General features: G+C 51.8%; 1 protein-coding gene across 7 annotated transcripts in view; it reads left to right on the forward strand.

Moving 5' to 3' along the window:
* SLC2A9 (solute carrier family 2 member 9) overlaps positions 1-26,746 on the forward strand; it is a 269,728-nt gene that overhangs the window by 230,543 nt on the left and 12,439 nt on the right. For 3 of the 7 annotated variants that reach the window (XM_053217574.1, XM_053217575.1, XM_053217571.1), the window contains one exon: positions 17,746-18,089. The exons of 3 other annotated variants lie outside the window; for them this stretch is intronic. In XM_053217574.1, the coding sequence (XP_053073549.1) occupies positions 17,746-18,000 (255 nt within the window). In that variant the 3' untranslated portion in view covers positions 18,001-18,089. Of the gene's footprint in view, positions 1-17,745; positions 18,090-26,746 lie in introns of those variants that run through there. One more of the 7 variants, XR_008296421.1, reaches the window with a different exon arrangement.

A 26,746-nucleotide genomic window follows, 5' to 3' on the forward strand; every position in this document is an offset into this window, starting at 1 on the left:
TTATACGGCAGGGGATTCCTTCCTACAAGTGCGTTCGAGCTGGGCCCAAGGAGTTAATTTACGTTTAAATATGCACATGCACACATGCACACGTGCACACGCAGGCACGCACCTCAGAGGGGTCTCCAACTGATCGGATCCATCTGACCTTTATTTCATGTCACTCGTCTGGCGAATCATAACCCGTCCACAGCTTCTCCCAGCAGAGACATAGTGCTGCCTGTCCCTCGAGACACTGCCAGGAACTCGGTGTGTACGGGCCAGGCTTGTGCCGGGTTCCTGAAGCACCTGCTGGTTCGGCCTACTAGCTGGGTGACTTTTGTCAGGGAAGGGGTGCAGGAGAGGACAGCGACCACGACAGAGCAGGTCACGCGCGCAATCACGCCATGGCACGCTAGGTCTCACTGCCCCCACATGTTGGCCAGGATGGTTTGGGTTTGCTGCAGGAAGAAATGGTGCCCAAGTCTCAGGGGCTTTAAAGCACCCAGGACCGTGTCTTGTTCATGCTAGGTGTTCGTTGGGGGAGCGGGGGAGGGGACTGGAGATCCTGCCCCAGAACTTCCCGATTCAGGCTTCTGCCCTCTGCAGCAACAGCCCCTGCAGGTGACGGGTCTCACACCTGTCCACTAAGGCCTCGCCCGGCAGTGACGCGGGCTGCCACCACGCAAATGCCCTTGAGTGAAAGCCTCAGTCACACGGTTCGCCCCAGGGGAAATGCAAAGTGCCTCGTGTCCAGAGGGGAAGAGCCAGAAATCTGTCCTTCCATAGTGATGGCCATTGCCCACCCTTGGAGGAGGAAAGTCAGACTCAGCAGGCTCAGGACACTTGAAGGTCCCGTACCAATGGGAGGAAGAACATGGTCCCACCCATGGATGTCAGCCCCACGTGCCCTTCCTCTACCCACAGGGCTTTGGTGTGTGTCAAACTCCATTCACCGTAACCCAGTTTTTGATAGCCTTGACCACTAATTTAGGGGATCACGTTCATTCTAACTGGCTCGCTTCCAGCTGGGCGCCCGGGAGCCTGAGAGGTTTCTGGGGCCACAGCTCATCCTGGGTCACCCTGTGTGATGGACTAGAGCATCTGAGGGCAAAGTAAGCCAGGACTCTCAGTGGTTAGAGGATCCCCTCCCCGAGCGTGCTGTCACTGTGATTAAAAATGCATCCGTTCACACCACCGGTATGATCTCGTGCGCCACATTTTGCAGAGCAAGTCAGCCCGAGGGCCACTCAGAGCCCAGCCCAGAGCAGAGGAATAAGGCCAGGGCCCAGGTAAGGACTCAGGGCCAAGAAGGATGCCACCCGCCCACAGAGCTGAGGGCCCCCCCCCCCTGCAGAAATGACACAAGTCTGCATGTCTGTCTTTGAATATCCAGAGCAGCAGTCTCCTCTCAGACGTGTCAAGGGCACAGGAGTCACAGGAGAGTTGTGGGCACCATTCCTTACGGGCTGAGGTTTCAGGGTTTGGGGCAAGGCAAAAAGGAGTTGGGGCGGGGGGCGCTTCACAGAAAGACGAGTGGCTGGGGAGGACCCAGCAGGCAGGTCTCTGACCTGTTCCCTGAGAGGTGTTGGGCTCAGATCTTGTCATTGCCTTTGGCATTTTGGGGCTAGAGCTGGAGAGATGTGTGGCTCCCACATCAGAGACCACCTGACCTTGACCTTGCCTGGCAATGTCCACAGCCACACAAGGGACATGGGTAGGTGGTCTGGGGGAGCCAAGGAGGAGAGCCATCTCTGCAGCAGCCCGCTGGGTCAGTGCGGCAGGGTCGTGAAAAGCTGACAGGCTATGTGAGCTACCAGGGACTGCGTGAAGGAGGAATTGAGGGGTGACGGGGAAGGAAGGGAGCCCTCAGTGAACACGCCAGGGCCATTACCACATCTCTGCCAGGCAGTCGCCAGACCTTCACTTGGAGCCGTCTGGAAACAGGGCTCTCAGGGTCCCTGGAGGAGAGTGACCCCATCATCCCCTTGTACTGGCCAAGATGGCGGGTCCATGAGTGTGTGGACGTCTGTGTCTTTCTAGAACAAGGCGACCAGTGGCTGCAGGCCAGACACTAAGCTGTGTTGTATCGAGACGCATGGCACAAGGCCTGGCCATGACCAAACGATGGCTGAGTGGGAGGTGACATGTGTCACCCGAGGGCACAAGACACACTGGGTGTGTATGATCACACTGTTATGAAAGAGTAGGGCCAACGTTCAAACCTAACCCTGTCTAGCCCCTCTGGGTCACCCCACCAAAAACCATTTAGATTTCAAAATGCACATGTTCATTCACTCATTCATGCACTCACTCACTCATTCCTCGAACCCTTGCCGAGTACCTACAACAATGCCAAGCACTGGTGGGGTGTGGGGACACACCAATAAGACCTGCACGGCTGCTGGGGGCTCTAAGCTGGGGTGGCTGTCAGCTGTGGGAGAGGAGGCAGATGTGGACCCGGGGGTGGTCCCACCAGGCAGAGCGGAGCCCGTGCCCACAGAGTGCACAAACTTGCAGCGGCTCTCACGAGGGGGGCGGTCATTCCCACGGCAGGAGTCTGCCCGGGGAGGCGTCTCACAGGAGGGGCACGAGCCCAGCTTTGGAGCATAAGTGGCAGTTAGATCCGTGGTGGCAGAGGAGAAGGGCCTTCCAGGCAGAGTCCACGGCAGGAGCCGAGGCTCAGAGCCGTGGAAACAAGTCCTGTGTTCTGAGGTACCAAGTGGTCCTAAGGAGCTGAAGCGGGGGGTATCGGGGGATGTAGAAGGGGTGTTATTGCAGAAGGGCTGGGCAGGAAGGTTTGGCCCCGATCACGAGAGACCCTAGATACCAAGTTCAAACTTTGGGGTCCAGATATAAATGAGGACTTGACTCCAGGTTAAACGCTGAGCTGTATGTCTGGCATAAGAACTGTGGACATAGCCTTGCCACACTGCTGCCTCCAGCCTTGATGGATAGACTCCCCTCTTCCTTGGGCAGCAGGGTTGCCTTTGCTGGGGGTGGCCACCCATCAGTAACGAGCGTCCCCCTCACCCTGGCATCGGCCGTGGGAACTCCCACTCACCTGCCACAGACCTGGCTCGCGTGGTGAGGGTGACAAAAGTGGAGGCACCTTGTAGTCAAGCCACAAAGAACCCTAAAACCGTGACCCTGTGTCAAGCCCCCATAACAGCACATCCCCTAGATCCCCTCCCTCCTCAGGTCTCAGATTTGTGATAGTCCACAGGTTTGCTGTATGACTAACACGAGATACCACACTGCCGTGGGCTGGGTTCCCTGGAAGCAGAAGCGGGGGAGGGGATACTCATGGGATTGTCCCTTCACCCCTCCCACGTGTATAGCTTATGGAGTGCCGTCTCCCGTGGGGAGAGGCTGGCGCTGGGCCACCTCTGTGGTTTGTCCTCAGTCATTCAGCTGTTAACAGGCAGGTTCGGGACACAAGCCAAAGTCTCCTGGTTTCGGCAGGCAGTTTCCAGCCCGGCCCTGGTGCGAATCAGAAGGGAGCTAGGGCTATAAACACAGGTGTGGTGGGTAACAGCCCCCAAAGATACCAGATCCTACTCCCTGGAACCTGTAATGTTATCCTGTATGGAAAAGCTGTCTCCCTAGAAGTGACAGAGTTAAGGATCTTGAGACAGGGAGATGATCCTGGGGTGGGCCCAGCGGCATCTCAGGGGTGCCTTTGAGAAGGACATTCGACACAGAAGAAGCGTATGAAACGTGACCACAGAGGCAGATTGGAGTGATGAGACCACAAGCAAGGAGCGCCAGCGGCTCCCGGAGCTGAGGGAGATGGGGAGCAGATTCTCCCCGAGAGCCTCCAGAGGAAATGATTTCAGCCCAGTGATACTGATTTGGGGCTTCTGGCCTCCAGAACTATGAGAGAACACATTTCTGTTCTTTTAAGCCACCAAACTTTTGGTAATTTGTTGCATCTGGCACAGGAAACTAATCCAGTGGGAAACCACCAAGACTGACAACATAGCCAACACTGATTGAGCGATGACCATGCACCTGGTTCTATTCCAGGCACTTGCACGTCGTAATCCACTCAATCCCACAAGCGCTCTGTGAGGCGAGTGCCATTATGGCCCCATTTCACAGATGAGAAACCAGTACACAGAAAGGTTAAGTCACTTAGCCAGGGTGGCCCAGCTCACCAACAGCAGAAGTGGGATTGAAGCAGCTCCCGGGTTGTGCATCCTTAACCACTTCACTGTATAGCGTCCCCGAGAGAGTCACAAATCTTGCCCGGCCTCTCCCATCCAGAGGGCGAGAAGTGCTAAGCCAGCCTTGAACATGACGCTTCCAGGGGCTCTAAATACGGCCCTGTTCATATAAAATTCCTTAAGCGCATTATTTTGTGTAGAGTGACTTGGGGAGAAGCCAGTGATTGGGGTGAGCACACCCATTCCCCTTGCTGACCAGAGAAATCCTGCATCCAGCTCTCCCCGCGTCCAGGTTCTGTGTAGCCTGCAGGGCAGACCTGTCTCATCACCGCGTGGTCCTGGGCTCCCCGCCAGCGAGAGTCCCAGCCAAGGGCTGTGCCTCTCCAGTGCTGACTGAGGCCGAGCCAGTTACGTTATACGTCCTTTGTTGCTGCCCGGGAGGACAGTGATCGTTTTAGGAGTTCTGTTTGTAGCACTCGATAAACACGGAGACTGCGGCTGAGGGTTCAGGATTTTTATAGTCAGAGGGCCTGGGCTGAAGTCCGCACTCTGCTCCCCATAAGCTGTGTGGCCTGCGGCAGATTCCTGGGTTTCTCCAGGCCTCTGTTCCTCATGTGCATATTGAGGGGAATCACAGGACCTGCTCACTGGGCCACTGTGAGATTACATCCTGGGATTCTTAGAAGGCATTAGGCTTGATCGGTCACAGCAGGAACAGGCCGTGACAGAGATGACAGGGGCAGGCTGGCCAATGAGTTTGAGGAGGTGGGCCTCGAGGGGGCCCGAGGGGGCTGCAGGCAGCAAGATGGAACCCCAGAATTGAGGGATGAGGCGTGTATGTGTCTCTTAAGACCGCTGTAACAAATACCACAAGTGGGGGTGAGGAGGCTTAAAACAAGAGAAGTGTCTTCTCTGCAGTTCTGGAGGCCAGAAGTCTAGATCAGTTTCCCTGGGCTAATGTGAAGCTGTGGGCAGGGCCACGCTCTATCCGGAGGCCCCTGAGATGCCGCCTTGCCTTTCTCAGCTGCATCCCTTGGCTCCCGGGCCCTTCATCCACCTGCAAAGCCAGCAGGGGAGCATCTTGCTACAGCGGTCCCTTGGCCTTCACCTTCCATGTCATACCTGCCTCTGCGTCCCTCTTAAAAGGACACTGCGATTGCAGGTGGGGTCCACCTAGATGATCCAGGATCATCTGCCCATCTCAGAATCTTAATCATATCTGCAAATTCCCTTTGGCCATGTAAGACAACGTTCCCAGGTTATCGGGGCCTGGATATCTTTGGGGGCCATTGTGCAGCTGACCGCAGGAAGTGGGGGTGGGTTTGGGAAGCAGAACCTGGTCACTTATCGGGGGCTACCCAGAAGCCAGCCAGGCGTGGTGCTGAGTCCTTGCCTCCTGCCCCCACCCCCCAACTGAGCACAGGATCATCCTGAGACACCTAGGAGGCAGCATGGGGTGCCAGTTCTGGGGTGGCAGGGCTCCTGGCAGATTACAAAAGAGCCTGGAAGTGCCCAGAAACAGGAGACAGACTGGACGCTCCTATATGGACTCGATCATATACTTGATCCTACTGGACTTGAACACTCTGTTAGGGAATTTGCACTTGATCATCTAGCTGACAGGTGCGCAGCCCTGGAATCACACGAGGTTCACCTGGGGGGAGTTTAAGATAAATGATGATGCGTAGGATCATGGAGATTCTGAGTCGGTGGGGGAGGGGGCGGCATTATCAGTATTTTCCTATGTGATCCTAATGCGTAGCCCTGCGTGAGAACCCCTGATGTGGGTGCTGAGGAAACAGTGAAGGATACTAAGGTAGCAGTGGGATGAGCAGTTGGATTTGTGTTTCAAGAAGACCCTTCTGGCTGTGTGGGGTCTGGACTGGAGGGGGCATATTATAGGCAGGGAGGCCTGGTGGCTGGGATTTCCTGTCGTCTGCCGGAGAAGCCGTGCTCACACTTGGGCCAGGACGATGGGCAGGGGAGGGATCAGTCAGGAAGAGAGTAGGTCCACTTCCCCCAGGGGGAAGGGGATCACGCACAAGGCAGCACCTGACTGGGCAGCCAGCTAAGCAGGTGACAGGGTAGCTCACACACGCTCGTTTTTCATCCCCTGCAGTGACAGCCAGTGTCAGCCGACTAGCAGCACAGCCTTCCGAGTTGTGCTCATAGCCCAGATGCCTCTGAACTGGTCCCAGAAAGATCTCTATGATCTATTTTTATTTTCTTTTACTCCAATAATTAAAAAAAATTTTTTTAATATAATTTATCGCCAAGTTAGCTAACATACAGTGTATACAGTGTGTTCTTGGCTCCGGGAGTGGATTCCCGTGACTCGTCCCTTACACAAAACCCCCAGTGCTCATCCCAACTAGTGCCCTCCTCAATGCCCATCTCCCATTTTCCCCGCTGCCCCCCCCCCCAGCTCCCCACCCCCATCAACCCTCAGTTTTTTCTCTGTATTTAAAAGTCTCTTATGGTTTGCCTTCCTCTTTGTTTGTAACTCTGTATCTTTTTTCTTGCCCTTCCCCCGTGGTCTTCTGTTAAGTTTCTCAACTTCCACATATGAGTGAGAACATATGATATCTATCTTTCTCTGACTGATTTCACTTGGCATAATACCCTCCAGTTCCACCCACATTGTTGCAAGATCTCTATACTTTAAACAAGGCTGTTGGCCTCCTCAGGAGGGGACCATGAAGACTTTATTCAGAGGAGAAGGGCCATGTGACGGTCAGAACTTCTTTCCTCCTAAAGCCTGACCCTTACAGTTCAGTGCAGCTCTCTCCCATTCTTGGTCGTCCCAATTAGTGGAAGTCCTGGTCAATCATCAGTCTGGCCCTGGGAAGGATGTCCGTGGCTGTGATGCAAACCTCACAGTCAGAAATTCAGCACAGCAGAATCTTAAAAATATATCAAGTCCTCCTTTCCTTCCTATTCATAGAGAGGGTATTTTGTAGATCAGTAATTTCTAAATATTTTTATTTTACCTGTTGAGCCCTTTGGTTAAGCAAGAACTTTCAAACTTAAAAAAAATTAAAAAAAGAAGAGAGAGAAGGCAGGGAATAAATAGAGAAGATGTGAAAAATGACTCCAGATGGATTCAAGAGCCAAATGTGGAAAGTAAAACGAAAAATGAAACAGAAGACAAAGTAGGAAGGTATCTGTGAGACCCAGACAGGGAAGGACAAGACCCCTAAAAGCACAAACAATGCAGAGAAAGGGGACGGATTTGGTGATAACAAAAGGAAGGACGTCAGCCCTGTGAGGAACAGCTCGGGCAGGGGATTGATGGCTGGGATACTAAGGAAGTCCTGCAGGTCAACAGTGAAGGCAGGAGTCCCACTGGGGAGGTTAGTAGAGAATGAGAAAGGACAATTCACAGAAGGAGAAACGTGGGTATTTGTCCAATTATCAAAATTACGAATCTGGAGAATTACCAAGTGTTGGCAAAGACATCACGGGAATGGGCACACGCTCGTGCACCAGTGGAACCAGTTGTTAACCCCAATTTCCACCCCTAATTATGTATCCCAGGGAAATTTTTGCAAAGGTCCGTAGGGTAGATGCCCAAGAACAGTAACTGTAGCGCTGTCCATGGTGATGAGGAGGTACAAGTAACCTGGGCACTGTCCTCCGGGAAAGCGTCAATACAGGGCTAGCAGAGGCACATGACATTTCCTCTGCAGTGAGAAGCAGTGAGCTAGATCTTTATCCGCGGCGTGTACAGACCTAAACCCGGTGCTGAGAGAGCTCAAGTGCAGAGTGAAGGCTGTAGCCAGATTCCATTTATGTAAGTTACATAAATTTACGTAAACACACATATAACAACACTACGAATTGCACAAAGATAAAGAGAGATTAGAGACAGATTGATAGAGGGGCACCTGGGTGGCTCAGTCAGTTAAGCATCCGATTTCAGCTCAGGTCATGATCTTGCGGTCCGTGACTTCGAGCCCCACGCTGGGCTCTGTGCTTGCAGCTCAGAATCTGGAGCCTGCTTCGGGTTCCATGTCTCCCTTTCTCTCTGCCTCCCCCCTGCTCACACTCTGTCTCTCTCACTCTCAAAAATGAATAACTTGGAAAAAAAAATTTTAAAGAGGGATAGATTGATAGCTCGATAGACAATAGACATACAGACTGATGGAAAGATAGAGGATGGGGGTCGAGAAGGACAGGTCAGCTCAAGGACATTTATCAAACACTCACCCAGGAGTTTGTCCAGAGGTGGGAGAAGGGCACAGCAGGGCAGAGGAATGAGAGCAGCACTGAGGCTAAGAAGGGAAGAAACAAATACAAACAAGAGAGGAACATTGCACAGGCCAGCAGCAAGGGTAGGTCAGGAGAGTAGTGTGTGAACTCAGCCTGTTCCTGGGGGCAGAGTGGAGCTGGAAGGAGCGGCAGAAGGAAAAGGAGGGGATCACTAGTAATTAAGCTGACACACAGTAATTATAACTCACCACCAGGCAAGGGAGGGCAGCAGAGAGGCTGAGGACGGATCAGCCCCTCGCCTTGCCCCTTGGGGCACTGTAGCAACACATCAAATTAATGAATTATTCCCATAGTATCAACATTTCACTGGGCATCTTGCTGCTTTTTCTGTGCCAAGCACCAGACCAGACGGTTTACGTACATTTTCTCAGGATTCCTAACACAGCCCTTGTAGGGTTCATTCACTCAGCCAGTGTTTGAGGGCCACTGAGTGAGTCCGTCTAAGAGGGCAGAACACAAGGGCTAGTTCTCTGTTGGGGACAGTCACTGACCGAGTTGTTCATCTTCCTTTTCCTCTTCCTCTCCTTCTTTTCCTTCTGTTTATTCCTCGTCCTCCCCCTTCCCCCTTCCTCCCCTTCTCGTCCTCCTCCTTCCTTGTTTCCTGTAAAGTTATGAGGGGATTCTAATTATAAATGATTCAGGCTCACTGTAGAAACTGTAAAGCGGTGAAACCAGGCATGTTAATGGGTTAATGACACTGTTTCCTTCCTTTCTTCCAAATATATGTAATTTTTCATATTTATAAAAATTGGAACCAATTTTTTGTTCTTTTGCTTTTCTCAAATGCCATGATATTATGAGCATTTCCTTATGCCCGTGGGTAGGATGTCTCCAGGGTCTCTAGGTTTGGGGTACCGTTCAGGAAACGTGCAAGGTGTGAGCATTGACTCAAGGTGAACGGCCTCTGTGGTCACCCTGATGGAGACCCTGGCCAGGGGACCACATTTAGATTCTGTGAAAGGTGGGCCCCCTGACCCGGGACAGGGAAGGCAAGGAGGACAGGAGCTTGCCAGGGCAGAGGCCGGGCCCTGGGGCTGCTGTTGGCCATGATGACTACACTAGACAAATGCAGGACTTACACGTTCAGGTTCGCACCCCCCACCACCCTGACCCTCCCATGTGGGTCCTTCTGCGCTGCGGACTCCACAAACGACCAGGTCTGTCCCACCACCCTTCCGGAAACCATCGCAGCCACAGGAGTATCTGTCTTAGTCTGCCTGGCTGCCACAACCAGACAGGGTCGGGGGCTTAAACAACAGACAGTTCTGGAAGCTGGAAGTCCAAGATAAGGTCTTGGCAATGTTGATGGCGTCTGAGGCCTCTCTCCTTGGTGTGTGGACGGCCATCTTGTCTTCGTGTCTTCACATGGCCGTCCCTCTGTGTGTGTGCCTGTGTTCCAGTCTCCTCTTCTAAGGACACCCGGCACATTGGGTCAGGGCCCACCATCCAACTTCACTATAGCTTGATCCCCTCTTTAAAGACCCTACCTCCACAAACTGCCACATTCTGAGGTGCGGGGGGTTAGGACTTCTGTGAATCCTGGCGGTAGACACAGTGCAGCTCATTCCAGCCCCAAGTGCGGTTTTTCAAGACATCTTGAGTTTTTCATGTTTCCCAAAACATGTCAGTGGTAAATATATCCCAGCTGCCGAGCAGGGACCTGCAAGGAGCTACCCCAGAAAGCAAACATCAGAGCCAGCACGGCCTCAGACAGCGACGTGGCCCAAAACTTCACTCCCACACGCATTAAGCAGGGGGGCCCTGGGCTAGGTCCTTGACTGCTCCAAGCCTCAGTTTCCCCATCTCTAAAATGGGAAATCCCTCACTCTCATTCACCAACGGAGCACAGAGCCTGTGGAGGTTCAGAGCAGGCACTGGGGGCCGCCAGGGCTGGGATCACTGGCCCGCCCTGACCTCCCCGTCTACAAATGGACCCCGTGGGTCACAGGAGGGCTGAGTGAGCTCACACAAGGGAAGTGCCCACAGTACCTGGCCAGAGGTGATGTCACCTCCTTTGGCTGGGATGAGGACTCGTGGACTATGGTTGTGGGACAGCTGCTGCTGGGGCCCCGCCCACACCCACTCACCCTGACCTTCTCCTCCCCAAACAACTCTGAGAATCCTGTCGTCATCCCACCCCCACCCCCCACGTGGGGCTCGCTCTCAGCCTGTGGGAGGAGCAAGCAGACGGTCGGGGCGGCCCACAGCCAGCGAGGGTGTGAGTGAATACTCAGCTTCCCCCTCCTTGTCTGTGTGGGGGCGACTCTGCTGTGTGCTCCGTGTCTCCCAGAGGCCCCAAGAAGCACTGAGTTCCAGCTGGACACGTCCCCTCCTATCTCGGGTTCCAGAGCGGCCATCACCAAGTACCACAGACTTAGCAGTTTGTGACAATAGAAATTTATTCTCACGCGGTTCCAGAAGCTAGAAGCACACAGTCAGGAGGCGAGGAGGGCTGCTTCCTCCTGAAAGCTGTGAGGGAAGGGCGTGTCCCGTGCCTTCTCCGAGCTGCTGGAGGTTTTCAGTGCTCCTCGGCTTGTAGCTGCATTAATTACCCCAGTCTCTGCCTCCCTGGGCACGGGGCCTTCCTCCTTCGTGTGTGTCTCCAGGCCTCTTTCTGTAAGGACACCAGTGATTGGATTGGAGGCCCACCGTGGTGTCGTATGACCTCACCTTAACTTGATTACCTCTGCAAAGACAGTTTCCAAACAGCACCACATTCACAGGCCCCGGGGTGAGGATTTCACCATACCTTTTGGGGGACACAATCCAACCCACAACAGGACTGTCCCCGTAAGTCTCACCTCCCGGAGAACCACTTGGTTCTGAGCAGCCCGAGACACTTGCCCCCTGGGTCACTTGCACTGACACCCCAGAGTCAGGCTGTGTGTCTGGGGACTCCCAGCCTGATGGTCAGGACCATCTCCAGTACAGACCAGCCTGGTGAATGGTGGCTGCCGTAGCTGTCTGTTGTTCCTATTGCCCCGATTTGCCTGGCACTACCTTAGATATAAATGAGACACTGGAAAGACCGTACGGACTTTGAGGTCAGACGGCCTGACCTTGAATCCCGACCGTGACTTGAATCCTGACCATGCCCGTCAGCAGTTAGGTGAAGCCCATGCCGGTCAAATCTGTCCAACTTTGATTGCCGTCATTTTTATGTCCGTGCAACGAAAGAATTGCCCCAGTTTTGCAGCAGGGCTCCCGAATCAATCAGAGGTGAAGTCAGGTCTTGAGCACAGTGTCTGCCCGTGGACAGTCAGGACCAGTTGCCATCGTGGTCATTATTAGTACCATAAAGGTTGCTTCCTGCCGTGTGGTCCTAGGGTCACTTAGGAAGAGGAGAAAAGAAAGACCGAGCAATTCATGGTGAGCGCTGGAAGCTTCCACTGCCCCGAACTCGCTGAGCCGTCCAGGATGGCTTGTTGCCTTCTTCCCTCTTCCCCCTTCTCTGCCACCCACCCCGCCCCTTCCTGCAGAGTGTTCTAGATATGCGCAGATGGCATGGGCTGCCTTGACCCGTGGGGGCATTAGTATCACTCTCTGTTTCCATGTCCTTAGCCCAAGGCTGCCTTTTCCTTGGGCCTCTGCTACGGTCAGCATCGGTGTGTCCCTTGGGCCGTTGGTTATAAAAGCCTGCAGACCAAGCAGCCTCTGCCGTCGGCACCAGCATTTTCTGGTTTGGAGAAGATTGCCTGCAATTGTACACCTGCTTGACTCCACAGGAGTTATAAAATTTCATTTGAGTTCAGTAAAATCTGGAAACGGGAAAATGGTTCTTTTCAACTTGAAAATTATCGGGTCATATCCCAAATGCCTATTCAGCGTGAGGAGGAAGCTGATGCGGACCCAGGATCGTGGGATCTGAAAGCAAATAAAACTGCCCCCTCGCGTCTCTGGAGGCTCCAGCTGATATCCTTGGGTCTAGAGGGAGGAGGAGACAACCTTTCACTTGCTCCTTCTCCACTGGCACCGACATTGGGGCACAATCCTGCCCTAACATTTCAGAGAGAATAGACATGATCCTTGTGGGATCAGGTGTAGGTTTGGGCTTCATGGAAGGGGGTAAAGTGGGGCCTAACTGGGCTGACCAGTGCAGGGACCTTTCAAGCTGAGGTTGAGGGAGTCAGTGGGGGCAAGGGTGGTGGGGAGCAGGAAGAGGCTGGCAGAGGCCCTGCGCAGGCCCAGAGCAGGCAGCTGAGGGATGTAGGGCATCACAGGTAGTTGTAAGGGCGGGGAGGGGGGTGGAGGCCGGATCTGCCCAGGTACTGAGGGCGTGATAGGGATTTGGGGTTTTTCCAAAGGACTCTAGGAAGCCATTGCATGGTTTTAAGACAGAACCATTTTGTGACTTTAAATTTTTTTTTAATGTTTATTAATTTTTGAGAGAGAGACAGAGTGTGAGCAGGGGAGGGGCAGAGAAAGAGGGAGACACAGAATCCAAAGCAGGCTCCAGGCTCTGGACTGTCAGCACAGAGCCCGACATGGGGCTCAAACCCACCAACTGTGAGATCGTGAACCTGAGCCGAAGTCAGATGCTCAACTGACTGAGCCACCCAGGCGCCCCTCATTTTGTGACTTTAAAAGAACTCGTTGGCTGCCTGGTGGCCCGGGACAGGGGCAGGAAAAATGGAGGGTACAGTGACAGACACCAGAACGGTGGTTGACTCTATGTGTTGGGGACGGCAGGGAGGTGGCTGGGAGACAGGAGGCACTGACTAGAAAATGGCACAAAGAACTTTCTGGAGTGGTGGAAATGTTCTGCGTCTTGACGTAGGTGTTAGTTACAAAGGAGAGTGCTTTTATCCAGCCTTGTTGAACTCTACACTTCAGATCTGTGCAAGTTACTTTATGTAAATACTCTCTGGATAAAAAAAAAAAAAAGCGTGTATTTTTACAAAAAAGAAAAAGGATGTTTCAGGGTGAAGTCATCAGGACTTAGTAGCAGAGACAGGCAGAGAGCGGGGAAGCAGTCAGAGGTGAGTCTGGTGTCCATCTTGGCCCAGGGAATATAGCAGCGTGTGTCTGAGAACCAGTGGGGAAGAGTGGGCTTGCCAGGGAGGGAAGGGCAAGCCGGGGGCGTCCACAGGGTCCTTAAATGCGGCTTCCGGCTGGGCACGTGGAGCTGAAATGCCGTCAGGCAGCAACTCCAACAAGACCCGAAGGGTACATATGACAGCGGCTTGGGAGCTACCACGCAAGACAGAGGCGTAAGATATCACTAAGATCCCTGCTGCCTTCCGGCCTCCCCTAGAGACATCCTAACGCTCCAACCGTGGAGCAGCCTTGACTTGTTAAGCTCTCCGCAGAGCTGGAGGTACAGGTGGAAGGCACTTGACTCCCCATCGGTTCTTAAGTGACAGCCCAGCACTGACTCACCTGGGAGCTTGGTATGAATCACCTGTGAGCCAGCATCCCACGGGTCGCGGTTGTCACTGGGCAAAAGGATTCTATTTTGGTCCCGTCGTGACAATCTAACCTAGACCACCTTTGTCCCTTCATGCTTGTCCGTGAAAGTGCTCAGATTTCATTCCTTTATCCACTCAGTCAACGCACTCTTATTAAGCCTGGGGGGCTCAGTCAGGTTAAGCATCTAACTCTGGATTTCAGCTCAGGTCCTGATCTCACGGTTCGTGAGATCGAGCCCCACCTGGGGTTCTGTGCTGACAGCAGGGAGCCTGCTTGGGATCCTCTGTCCTCTCTCTGCCCCTGCCACTCTCATGCTCTCTGTCTCTCTCAAAATAAATAAATAAACGTTAAAAAAAGTACTGGGGTTAAAAAGAAAACCCTCCAAGTTCCATAGGGAAAACTCAGATAACCTGAAAAGAAATGACAATCAGGGGACATCCTCCTCCTTCTGAGCAAGATTCCACTGCCATTGGGCAAGGAACACTGTCTTCAAATGCTTGAGAGGAAACTACTTTGAAATCAGAAGTCTGTACCTTCCCGTATGAGAGAGGGGAAAAGGCGTTTTCAGACACGAGAGGCTCAGACAGCTTACCACGCGCATCGGCCAGCTGTGGCTTAGGAAGCTGGTCCTGGAGGGACGGGGTGTGCCTGGCCACCAGGAGCCAGTTTGCAAGGAGGTTAAGGCTGCAGACTCGAAGCCTCAGGCCAACCAAATGGGAGGCCTTGGGCAAGACGCTTCATTCCCTGAGTGCAAAGGTCTCGGCTCAAGGTCTCACCCCAGAATCCTCAACAAACGAGGCTCAGTTCTGATGCCAGTATTAATATCAGCAGCGTCCCTCGGCTGCAGGCAGGGGCCAGCTCATGTCCCCAGCAGGAGCCAGTGGTCCTGCTGACACGGCTGCTGCAAAGACCGACTGGTCATTTAAAATATCCTTTCTTCTTGGAGCACCTGGGTGGCTCAGTCAGTTGAGCGTCCGACTCTTGATTTCAGCTCAGGTCATGATCCCAGGGCCACGGATCGAGCCCTGTCGCTCAGCACGGAGCCTGCTTGAGCTTCTCTCTCTCTCTTTCCCTCTGCCCCTCCCCCACTTGTGCGTGTCCTCTCTCTCAAACACAAAAATTGTTTCAATAAATAAAAATCCTTTCTTCTTGACTTACCATTCCCAGGAGCAATGAAAATATTTGAATTTGTACAAGCTTCAATTAAACGGGCTTCATTTCAAAGCAGAGACCTAGGTTTTCTAATTATTCCCAGTCGTAAAACGATAGGATGTCAGGGCCAGTGGTATTTTGGTCAGCTCGGGCCGCCATCGCAAAACACCACAGACCCGGGCACTTAGACGACAGAAACCCATTTTGTCACCGTTCTGGAGCCTGCAAGCACAAGGCCCAGGTGCCAGCTGATCCGGTCTTGTTACCGACCTCAGGCTCTTTGACTCTCGTGGGTAGAAAGGGGCAAGGATGGTGTGAGTATTGCAAGTTCACACCCGGGCTGAGGGAGGCAGCCTTAGGAGGAGGGACACCAGGCTGCGTCCCAGACAACGGCCGGGGAAGGTGTTGAGGGGCCGAGGCGGGAAAGGGGTGCCTTCTGAGCACGTACAAGCACGTAGGAGCCAGGACGCACAGGTGCAGCTGACACAACACACCTTATTTTCATGTTAAATCTCCACCCCAGGTGTGATTTTGAGCATCACGATGAGGGGAAGGGCAACGAAGGCCCGGGCCCGGGCCCACATGGCTCTGACTGGTCTGGCTGGTCCGGTCTGGTCCTTGCAGGAGCAACCCCATTGTAAATTGGGCCCTGGAGCCTGTTTCCAGCTTCTGGCTTCCAGCCTCCTGATGGCACACAGCCCCGGCAAGGTGGGCTAGCAAAATGGGTTTTCGGAGGGGCCCGAGGTCCTCTTGCAGTGTGCCTGTTCTGTAGAAGTGCCTCAGAAAAGAGAACTACAAAGGGGCAGGCAGGTATTTAAAGAGCTTTCATTTCGAAAGAGATGGGAATTGTAGGATTGGGGCCCAGGGCAATGTCATCCAAAGATCTGCTTTTCCAGGTGGGCACCTCGGGACCTCTGTCTGTCTCAGTTTCTGGTGAGGGCTCCCTTCCTGCCTCACGGACGGCTGCCTTCTCCCTGTGGCCTCCCATGGTTTTTCCTCTGCGTGCTCACGGAGGGAAAGAGAGCTCTCTTTCTCCCCCTTCTTCTAAGGCCACTCATCCTGTGGGATTAGGACCCCACCCTTATGACCTCATTTCACCTTAATTACCTCCCAAAAGTCCCATCTCCAAATATAGTCACATTGAGGGTTAGGGATTCAACATACGAATTTGGGGGCCACATAAGTCAAGTCCACAGCAACAGGGAAACTTACGAGACAGATTGATTTCTCTGATTGAAATCTGAGTGACAGATCGATTGATTTGTTCACTCCATAAATTATCCGCTGAGCACCTACCACTGCCCACACACTGGCCTGAGCACTGGGCCACAGCGATGAGCAAAACCAGACATTTTTGCTCACGGAGCTGCTGCCTCATGGAGCGGACAGCCCAGCAGCAGACAGTCATTCATCAAGCAGCCACACTACTAACCATGCGGTTACCATCAACGTCCAGGGAAGGAGGACAGAACCAGGAGAGATGATAATACAGGGTCCTGGCCTGGGACAGGGCACGTGCTTGGAGAAGGAGAGAGACAAGAGCTGAGGAGGTGGACAGTGTAGGGAAGAAGGATTAGCAAGTGCAGGGACCCCGAGTCAGCGGAAGAAGGGTGGGAGATGGGAGTGTCAAAGCCCGCGCGGAAGAGTCACAGAGAGGAGACCTCGTGACCCCAGGGCGAGCCAAGGAAGTGGGTCCCACGAGCGATGGGAGGCAGATGCAAGGTTTTAAGCAGGGTGCTGGCATGACCAAGATACATTTTTGCAAGACTCCCTGGGCTGCATTGCAGGGAAGAGATGGGGAAGAGGCCACATGGATGGGGGACGTGGGTGAAGAAGGCGAGAGGCAATTGTCCCTTGGGTGTGGCTGGGTTTGACAAAATCCTGCCCACCACAGGGTTTATTGTTCTGTAAGGAAATTCTACTGGAGCACAGCCACGCACATCCATTTATGTATCTTCATCTGTGGCTGCCTTCCCACAAGAGCAGAGTCTGGTGGTCCCATATGGCCCCAGGTGCCCCCCCCAGGCTGGACTTCAGGAGTGGGGACGCCAGGGGAGGCGACACCAGGGACCTGTTTGAGGAAGAAATCCAGCTGGGACTCAGTGCATGGGTCCCGCATGACAGCTGAGGGGACAGAGCTGTCACGGGTGACTTTCAGGCTTCAGGTGGTAGTCTCCAGCCTCAGGCACCCTCATTTAAGGTGTGCAAATATGAACTTAAAATAACTTTCAGCAAGTATGACATGTTGCTTTCATGATGACTAGTTTCTATATGCCTAGTTTTCAAAAAAGAAAACAGAAGACTGGCATTTCTTCATGGGTCCCGGGGTTTGAAGCTGATGTGTTCATGGCTCATATGAGAATGTCTACTGCAAATGCTTCTTAAGGCACCATTTGCCTATAGAGCCTATGTCACAGGCCTGGTATGCCATCCAGGAATATTGATATAGGGATGGGGAGCCATAAAAATCCGTTGAGAGGGGCACCTGGCTGGCTCAGTCAGTTGAGCGTCCCACTTCAACTCAGGTCATGATCTCATGGTTCGTGGATTCGAGCCCCGTGTCAGGCTCTGTGCTGACAGCTCAGCGCCTGGAGCCTGCTTCGGGTTCTGAGTCTCCCTCTCTCTCTGCCCCTCCACAGCTTGTGCTCTGTCTCTCTCTCAGAAATAAACACTTAAAAAAATATTTAAAAAATCTGTTGAGAGATGGTTTCACAGCCAGATTTGTGATTGTCTCCTTGATGTTCCTTGTCTCTCCTTCCCACAGAAAAGTCTGGACACCTACTGTTTCCTGGTTTTTGCTGCGATCTGCCTCACAGGTGCTATCTATTTCTATTTTGTCCTGCCTGAGACAAAAAACAGAACCCATGCAGAAATCAGCCAGGCATTTGCCAAAAGGAACAAGGCCTACCCTCCGGAGGAGAACACGGACTCATCTGTGAGCGACAATAAGGTGGCCAGAAGGCCCGAGCAAGACTCCGCCTCCACGCTGGACAATTATGTCAAAAATGGGATTGTCTAAACGGATAGTCTCACCATTTCAGGAAACCAGAGGTTTCCCTACACGGTTAATATTATTAAGTATTTAAAAATAAACTTTTGCTAATCTAACGTCACAACCATTTGGGTTTCATTCATAGCTTATCTCCAAACTCTCTGGAAGGTGGACCCCTCATTTTTCTTATGGATCAATGGCCTGTCCTCTTCATGACTTAGCCCATGGTTTCGACATGAAATTGGGGAAATAGCATCTGAAGGCTTTCTCACCGGAAAACCATATAGTCTGACCAGAGATAGCAGTGGGCCGAAAAGCACAGACCAAGGTCCTGGTGCCAGATGTGCCATAAGCAGCCTTGAGCTGCCCTCAACCCGGATCCTGAAACCCCAAGGGACCCTTGGCTTTGGTCCTAGGTGAAGGTTTTCAGACTTCAGTGGAAAGACTCTCTTACGTCCTAACAAGCGCCTGTTACCAGTCTTTGACTTGGCCTTGTGGGTCTCTGGCTCAAGAAGCTGATACGAACCCACCGTCATCCAGGCTGTGTCCCACAGGGCTCAAGGCTTCCATCCATGAGACTGTCTTCAACTCAGAGTATCAGACGTGTCTCAGAAGACATAAAGAGGTTCAAAACGTGGGAGAAGTAACTTTCCAGTAGCTGGGGCAGTGACTGCAGATTGAGTTCTGCTCAACTGAAAAAACAATATTAAGAATGATTCTGAGGTGAAACCAAGGCTTGGTGGAAAGACAGGGCAGAAGACCAGTGTAAGTGTGAGGGCAAATTCTCCTTTCCTCTGCCCCTTTGTGTTCTATTCAGGCCCTGGACAGATTGGCCGAGGCCCACCCACATCGGGGAGAGCAGTCTGCTTTACACAGACCACCAATTCAAATGCTGATCTTGTCTGGAGGTACCCTCGCGGGCATGTCCAAAATAATGTTTAACCAAATATCTGAAGCCCCCCAAGACCCAGGCAAGTTGACACATTCAATTAATCACAGACGGTGAGTTCAGCATTACGCAACGTGCTCAAGAGAAGGTTGGGTGATTGCTTGTCTTGACTGCTGTTGCGGAAATCTAAGTGTCACTTGTGGGAGGAGTGGTTCGGAGCAGATATGCTTGAGGACTCTTCCAGCCCTATGTGCTAGGGCTGTTTGGGGTGGGTCAGTTTGCAGCCTGCTGTGAAAATGCCGGCCCTGTGGATTGGGCGATTCCCTGTACTTGCGTGCAGACTGAAACAAGTTCAGAATGCCCATATATAAATGAAAGTGCACGTGAATTAGCACGTGTGTGCTTGAATTTAGTATGTCACAGTAGGAGTGGGCCAGAGAGGAAGGGCTCTGGACATGGCAATGCCCCTGAGACCCTTTCAGCCACAATCCCTCAGGCTTTCCTGACCATTCCTGGCAAGGCCAGCCTTCGCCAAAACCTGAGTTCTGAGTTTCCTTTCCTACCGAATACTCTTCTATCACTGGGCTTCTCCTTTGGTTGGCTTCCAACGCAATGCACCATACTACCCAGCTTTGGTTTGGCTGAAAGATTTGGACGGTGGGTGTCGATATGGAGAGAAAGTGATATGTGGGTGCAGAAAAGTGCCTGAGAACATAAGAACATAAAAGCCAAATAAAGTGCAAAAAGATATCTTAGCTGTGGAGTGTCGTCTTTCATTTGTAGACCTGAGTATTTAGCTTCTGGAGAGGAGGTACCTAGCCTGGTCTGGGCACTAGGAAGGCATCGAGGACACATCAGTGAGCAGGAGAATGTACTGCCCTTACCCGCATTTGCTCATGCCTACCGCAGAAGATTGAAAATCAAAGAAGCATTAATGGCCAAGTGTCCCCTCAGGACCCGGAGGAGGGGGGACACAGGGATACAGGAACAGGACACAGGACCACCTAATCAGGGGTCAGTGGGAAGTGACAATCAGGAAAGCCCTTCCCAAATAAATGACAGCAATGAGATGGGAAAACCACACAACCATCAGGCAACAGGCCAGGAACTCTCCTACATGTTCCCACATTGGAAAAGTCAGCAGAACAACACCAAGTAAATGTTTGAAAAAAAACCAGTAAGACACCCATAATCTCACACGCTTTAGGTTCCCTACCATCATCACGTTAATTTTCATACATCTCTGTCCATCTCTGGCCTATTACCTACACCGTTATAGTCACAGAATACATAAAACACAATGTACAAACGGTCTTATCTCTTATCTCCTATTTTTTCCACTTGATATTAAATCAAACACAGCATGTCCATTCCCAAGCCTTTTGATCATACTCTAACATCCATTGCAGTGACCTCCTCGTGTACGGAGTTGTCCTTCCGATGCCAAAAATAATGGGAAGTGGTGAGTCAGACAGACAGACATTCCCATGAGCCTTGCTGCACAGGCTCTTTGCTTTCTGAGAGGTTCTAACCACTTACGGCACCCTCCCCCCACCCATATCCAATCATGGATATGGATTCCCTAAAGGAATCACTGCTCAAAATTAACAGACCCCTTGCCCCAGCTCCTGCCCAAGGATTAGGGATTAGGTTCCAGTCTTACTGTTTTACTTTATCCTTCCATTTCCAAGCCACGAGGGCTGACCTCTCCTCTTCTCAGGTTCACTGAAAGAAAAGTCACTCTTCCAGCCTCTGGGTCGGGCTACGATGAAATAAGCACACTCTGTTTCTCTCACTGATTATAACCAAGACCTCTGGGCAGAACACCTAGCACAAATACCGGAAAGATAAATGATAGCAGGCAAATTGAGGAAAGCCGTCAGAACTCACAGGACAACCTCTATGGAGGTGAGTTTTCTGCATTTTTTTTCCCTCCTGTATCTCCTGACCTTCACTCCAGGAGAGACCAGTGCCCAGAGCCACACAGCAGGGCCAATGGAAAAAGCCTCAAGAGAAAAAAACCCTCCCTGTCTGGCCAGAGGAACAGTAGGGGTGACCCTCTGGGGAAAGAATGTAGGGGGTGCACTGAGGCAAGTTCCAGTTGAGAAGGAAAGCCAGCAAAAGCAGATAAAAAAGGGCCCGCCAGATGTCCGAGGCCGGATACTCCCCTTGCCTGCGTCTTGCACCAGCCAACTGCCCGCGAAGCACAACCAATGGTGCCCCCTGTGCAGCCAATAGAGTGTTGCCAAAGTACCTGGAAGCTAGCCAGGCTTAAAAGAAGGCCAGCACCAGGACTCAGGGCTTGGCCTTTGGAGGTGACTCTGCTGGGCTGGTGCCGATGTGACATAAACAGTCTTTTCCGATTCCCCGAGTGTGTGTCTCTTGTCCCTTCCTGGGTGCCGAGTATTTGCTGTAACACAGTCATGAAGCTGAACACCCAGGGCAGTGGCAGCAGTGATGGCCACAGAGAATGGGAGCCACATCTAAAATCTAAGAGAAATCCTTCTCTCCGATGACAGGAACTGGCAAGATGGGCCACTGCAGATTGGGGAAGGTAAGGGAATGCTGTAATTTTTTTTCTCATTTTTTCTATCAATGTTTTGCCCCAGATGAAAACCCAGTTGTGAATGTGTGACACAATGGGGAGGCTAAAACCTTGGATTTGTAGCCAAATCACCAGGAGAAGTGACAACAGGAAATCACAGTGAGGACACAGCTAAACACAGGGACACCCAAAATCTGTATTGAAGTCCTGGGCTCACCCCCTGAGCTCTGCATGCATGAAACTTTCTGGAAGCAATGTAGCAGAAATTTAGGGACTGAAGTGTAAAACTTCGGTGGCTCCCGGGTAACAGACTCGAGGTGGGCCCAAATTACACTGAAAAGCCTTTGAAAACCAACCAGAAACCAGAAACATGGTCCGCAGAATGTGGGTCAGAACTTGCCATCTGCACATAACCAGACTAATTGACTGCTTTAAAAAAAAATGTTCAAAAGTTTTAATAGGACATAGACCCTCATATGATAGTATTCAAAATGTCCAAAACACAGTTCAAAGTTCTGTGAAAGCCAGGAAAGCCTCAATAACTCTCAAGGGAAAGAGCAATCAACATAGGCCAACCTCAGAGGACCCAGATGTTAATAACTACGGTAAAGTATTACAGTCATGCTCCATGGAGTACGGGGATACACTCTGGAAATGAATGGAAAGATAGACATTCTCAGCAAAGCAATCAAAACCATTTCTAAAACTCACACCTTTAGAACTGAACGATGCAGTAACTGAAAATTAAACCTCACCTGACATCATCAGTGACAGAATGGAGACGGCAGAGGAAAGGATCGGTGAACATACTGACAAATCACAGGAAGTACCCAATCTGAACAATTGAGAGACAGAGTGAAAGAATGAACATTGGCAAGAACATGGAGCATAGGGCGCGCCATACGTCACTAGTGGGAATGAAATGCGGGACAGCCACTCTGGAGGGGAGATTAAATATCCTCCCTGATACTGACTGAAGCTGTATTCAAGAAAATACCTTAGGCATGTTTCCTGATACTGAACCTCTGAGTTGAAGATACATACACACCAAGGCCTACAGGCTTTTCACTGCCCGCCCCCCCAACACACACACACACACTCATACCTCCTCCACCACATACGCATGGGGCCAAGGCATTTACACACGCAGGAGCGGGGAGTGTGTAGGTCGTGTGGCAGATCAATTCCTGAGGCGGAGAGAAAACAGTGATGCTGATAAGGATTCCCTCCTTGACGAAACTTCAGTCAGGTTCCTCTGAGCCTCTTCATTTTTTAAGTTTATTTATTTATTTTGAGAGGGGGGTGCACAGAGAGAGAGAGATTTTGAGAGGGGGGTGCACAGAGAGAGAGAGAGAGAGAGAGAATCCCAAGCAGGCTCAGTGCTGTCAGCCCAGAGCCCTACATGGGGCTCAGTCCCATAAACCATGAGATCATGACCTAAGCCAAAATCAAGTCAGACTCTCAACTGACTGAGCCTCCCAGGCGCCCCTGAGCCTGTCCTTGACTAAGTCTTGTCCTTGGCCTGCTGACCCCAGTTTTAGCAAGAGTCCTGCTAAGCCAGTTTAGGGAGAATACCCCAACCTCTGACATGCGATCAGGCTCCTCTTTCCCCGACCCTTGATGCCTAACCAGAGGCCTTTAGCAGATTCCATCCATAGACCCCTCACCCTGCCTGTTGGCTACAAGTCCCCAGCTGCGCCCTCTTGCACGGGAGCTGATCTTTCTCCCCTGTTCAGTAGCATCAACCCCTATTACAATCGTCTTGAGTAACATTTTCCTCGCCTGCTTAACTCCATCTGGTGCCATCGTTCTTTGACAAAACACTCACAGCTTTAAACCCATACACTTAACCCAGTCAGAAAACTCTAGCCAGGGAATATCAAATTCTCCACCTCCTCAATCAAAGAAAACCAGTCGTCCTCCCTTCGGGGAAGAGTGAGTATAAAACGATGAAGGCAGAGAAGTTTCTATTTAAGGGACTCGAGGAGAAAGATAATGGCTGGCCCCATACCCAGTGTCAGATGGAGACGAAGTCTTGCAAAGGACTCCTCCCCCATAGGGCTAGAGACGTCCATGATCCAGCTTCCATAGCCAGAGTGAGTGCAGACAGGAAAGGGAACTCCAGGTGTGGGCCTCTGAGAAGGAGGTGGCAAGTGAACCTCTAATTCTCATCCCCAACTGGTCCTACAGTTCAGGAAACTTTGTAAGTAATGCAGCATTGAAAGACTGCCATTCACACTGAGTTTCTGCCCAAGGAGTCATTGGTCAGTCCAACAATGCGATGCAATTGCCCAGCCAATCACCAGCAAGCAAGGACAGAAAGGCAAAGTCTGTGATTGGCCAGGCTTGGCTTCCTGCAGCAGCGATTGGCTGCTTTGCTCATTGCTCTGGAGGGAGACACCCACTGGGCCCTAGTTCAGGGAGCTGGGATTACCCAGAAGCACAGGATCTAGTGGGGGAAAAAACTCCCTGCTTTTCATTGTCTAATGCGACTGAGAGGTGTTTGCACTGAGAGCTAGGGAGGTTTTCCTAATAACAAGGGTTCACTCGTCGAGAAAGAGGACACAGGGTAGGCACTCCATCCTAAACATTAGCAGTCACAATCCTGAAATGATTACTTATCAGCTGGTGCTTATCTTTAAAATAGGAATAACTGTTCCAGGAGAGCAGGGGGCATGTCTGCTGGACTCCAGCTAACATAGTTCTGGGCACATAGTAGGTACACAATAAATATTGGTTGAATGAATGGGTAGTGTGACAGGGAGAAAAATGGCCCCCCAAGATGTCGAAGGCCTAATCCCCAAAACCTGTGAATATGTTGCTTTAGGTGGCAAGAGAGACGTTGCTGCTGTGATTAAGTTAAGGATCTTGAGATGGGGAGATTCCCATGGATTATCCAGCAAGCCCAGTGCAACCAATCCTCCTAAGAGGAGGTAAGAGGGTCAGACTCAGAGAAGGACATGTGACATCAGAAGCAGTGGGGGAGGGAGAAAAGAGGGGGGAAGGGAGAGGGAGAAGGGAGGAGGGATGGAGAGATTGGAAGATGCTGCACTGCCAGCATCTTGAATTTGCCGTTTCTTTTTTTTAATGTTTATTTATTTCTGAGACAGAAAGAGACAGTGGGAGTGGAGAAGGGGCAGGGAGAGGGGGACAAAGAACCCCAGGCAGACTCCAGGCTCCGAGCTGTCAGCACAGAGCCTGATGCAGGGCTTGAGCCCGTGAACTGCGAGATCATGACACTTGACTGACTGAGCTACCCAGGCGTCCCTTGAATTTATCATCCTGACCCTTAGGATTGTAAGAGAATAAATTTGTGTGGCATTCTGGTGCCAAGGTTGTGGAGGTTTTTACGGCAGCAGGAGACTAATGCAGGCAGCGGAGGGCAGTTGTCCCCACAGCAAGGCAGGAGTAAACCGGGCACAAGATGCCTCCCTGGCACGTGAGAGGAAGGTAGTAGAAAGTTTTTATATTCATGTTTCATTTCGAAGTGAATACTCCTGGACTCATTTTCTATGATTCAAACACTGTCCCAACCCAGGCCCGCCATTCCTCAGACGTCACATCGTGTTTCTCCTCACAGACATCTTGAAGACCTTCTCTCTGCCTCCTTCCCCCAGACCCTCCAGAGTGCTAACTTGGGACCTCACATGTCTAGCACCTTGTGACCTCCTCCTGGTGCTTAGTGGGTACCAGAGAAGTTGCCTTTATTGCAGGGAAGAGCAAATGAAAGAATGTGGCTGTCGTGACAGCAGCAGGGGCCGCCCGCCTTGGGCCCCAACATTGACACCACCCCCCAAGGGTGCAGGGCGGTGAGCAGTAAGGACACTGGGCCGCACCTTGTGGAACAGAACTGTCAGGACAACTCTGAATTGCCCAGCAATGGCCTTTGCTTAGGGGTCAAAATGTCCATGTTATTTAAATTACTCTCACGTTGAGTTTCTCTTACTCCTGACTAACCCTAAACTCCATTCACACAGGTCGCATCACAAGATCTGAAGGCAAGTGAGAACATACTAAGCAAATCCAACCTTTAGACACTCAGCGGGTTGTTCCTCTGGGGCACAGGGACCCCCAGTTTAGGGGAGCGTGGATTCACATCCACGGATTCTCTGGTGACATAGCTTCATGGTGGTCTTGAAGCTGGCCATGGTGCTGACCTGGGTTTTCTGATTTATCTTCCTCTCAACTTTGCAAACTGATTTCACATTATTGCCTACAGTACTGGAGGTTACCTGAGAAGTAAATACTGGATTCACTTCATCCAATTCAAGCCCTGTTCTTCAGGCTCCTAGTCCGGCCAAGTTTAGTGCTCTTGCTGCTGCCCTCTGGGACTTCAGAAACCTGGCCCCAGCCCTTGTCTCCAGATCAATGACTCTGCAGGTACCATCCCTTCCACTGTGACAGTCGGACGCCTACCGACCTGTGGTCGGTTGCAACCCTGACGGCCCTGGTGAATCACGCCTCCCTGGCTGCCTGTCCTTGCGTGATCCCCAACCGTGCTGAGTCTGGACGTGGCCACGCAACTCTCTTTGGCCACGGAGACATCAGAAAAATATGACACAGTGCTCTCAGTCTTTCCCTCTTGGAGTTTTAATGTCACCATACGAGGGAGCCCAATCTAGCCTCTTTGAGGATGCAAGGGCCATGTGACAGAGGGGCCCAGCTATCTCCACTGTGCTGAGCCCTGATCCAGTGACTCTGCGGCTGAATGCAGCTGTATGGGTGAGTCCAGGAGAACGCAGCAGAAGAATCCCTGAGCCATTCACAGAATCACAAGGAATAATAGGTGGTTGTTGCAATAAACTGCCAAGTTTTGGCATGGTTTGTTAAAGCACATGTAGATAGCTGATACAGACCCCATTATCTTCGGTTACGTTTTCTCATTATCCACTGGGTTTTGTGGCACTGCTAAGCGTGCACACGCAAACAAGAACAGAATTTGTGTTCTCTGGGGTAAAGTCTAGTTCATTCATCCCACAAACGTTTGCTGAGCACCTACTATGCATCGATGCCAGGTGCTGGGGATAACAACTGGATGAAACCAATCTCTTCCTTCAAGAGGCTGAGAAAATGTTGGGGAAAACAAACCACTGGGAATCAGCACCCTCTCTGGTCCCTCTCTGTAGAATGCCTTCCTCTTTCTCCTCACCTGGGTGACTTCTACTCATCCTGAAAGACTGTGCGAGGCCCTCCTGCCTGTAGGAGTGCAGACAACACTGACTCCATCTTTGGGCCCCCACCTTGTTCCTGCCCCCACCTGTTCCTGCCTGCACAATGACCCCCCTCTAGGCCCCTCGGAGGTTAATATGCCCTGACTGGAGTGTGAGGAGGCTTGTTTC

The sequence above is a fragment of the Acinonyx jubatus genome, chromosome B1 (assembly GCF_027475565.1).
Source record: "Acinonyx jubatus isolate Ajub_Pintada_27869175 chromosome B1, VMU_Ajub_asm_v1.0, whole genome shotgun sequence".
Taxonomy (NCBI): Eukaryota; Metazoa; Chordata; class Mammalia; order Carnivora; family Felidae; genus Acinonyx; species Acinonyx jubatus.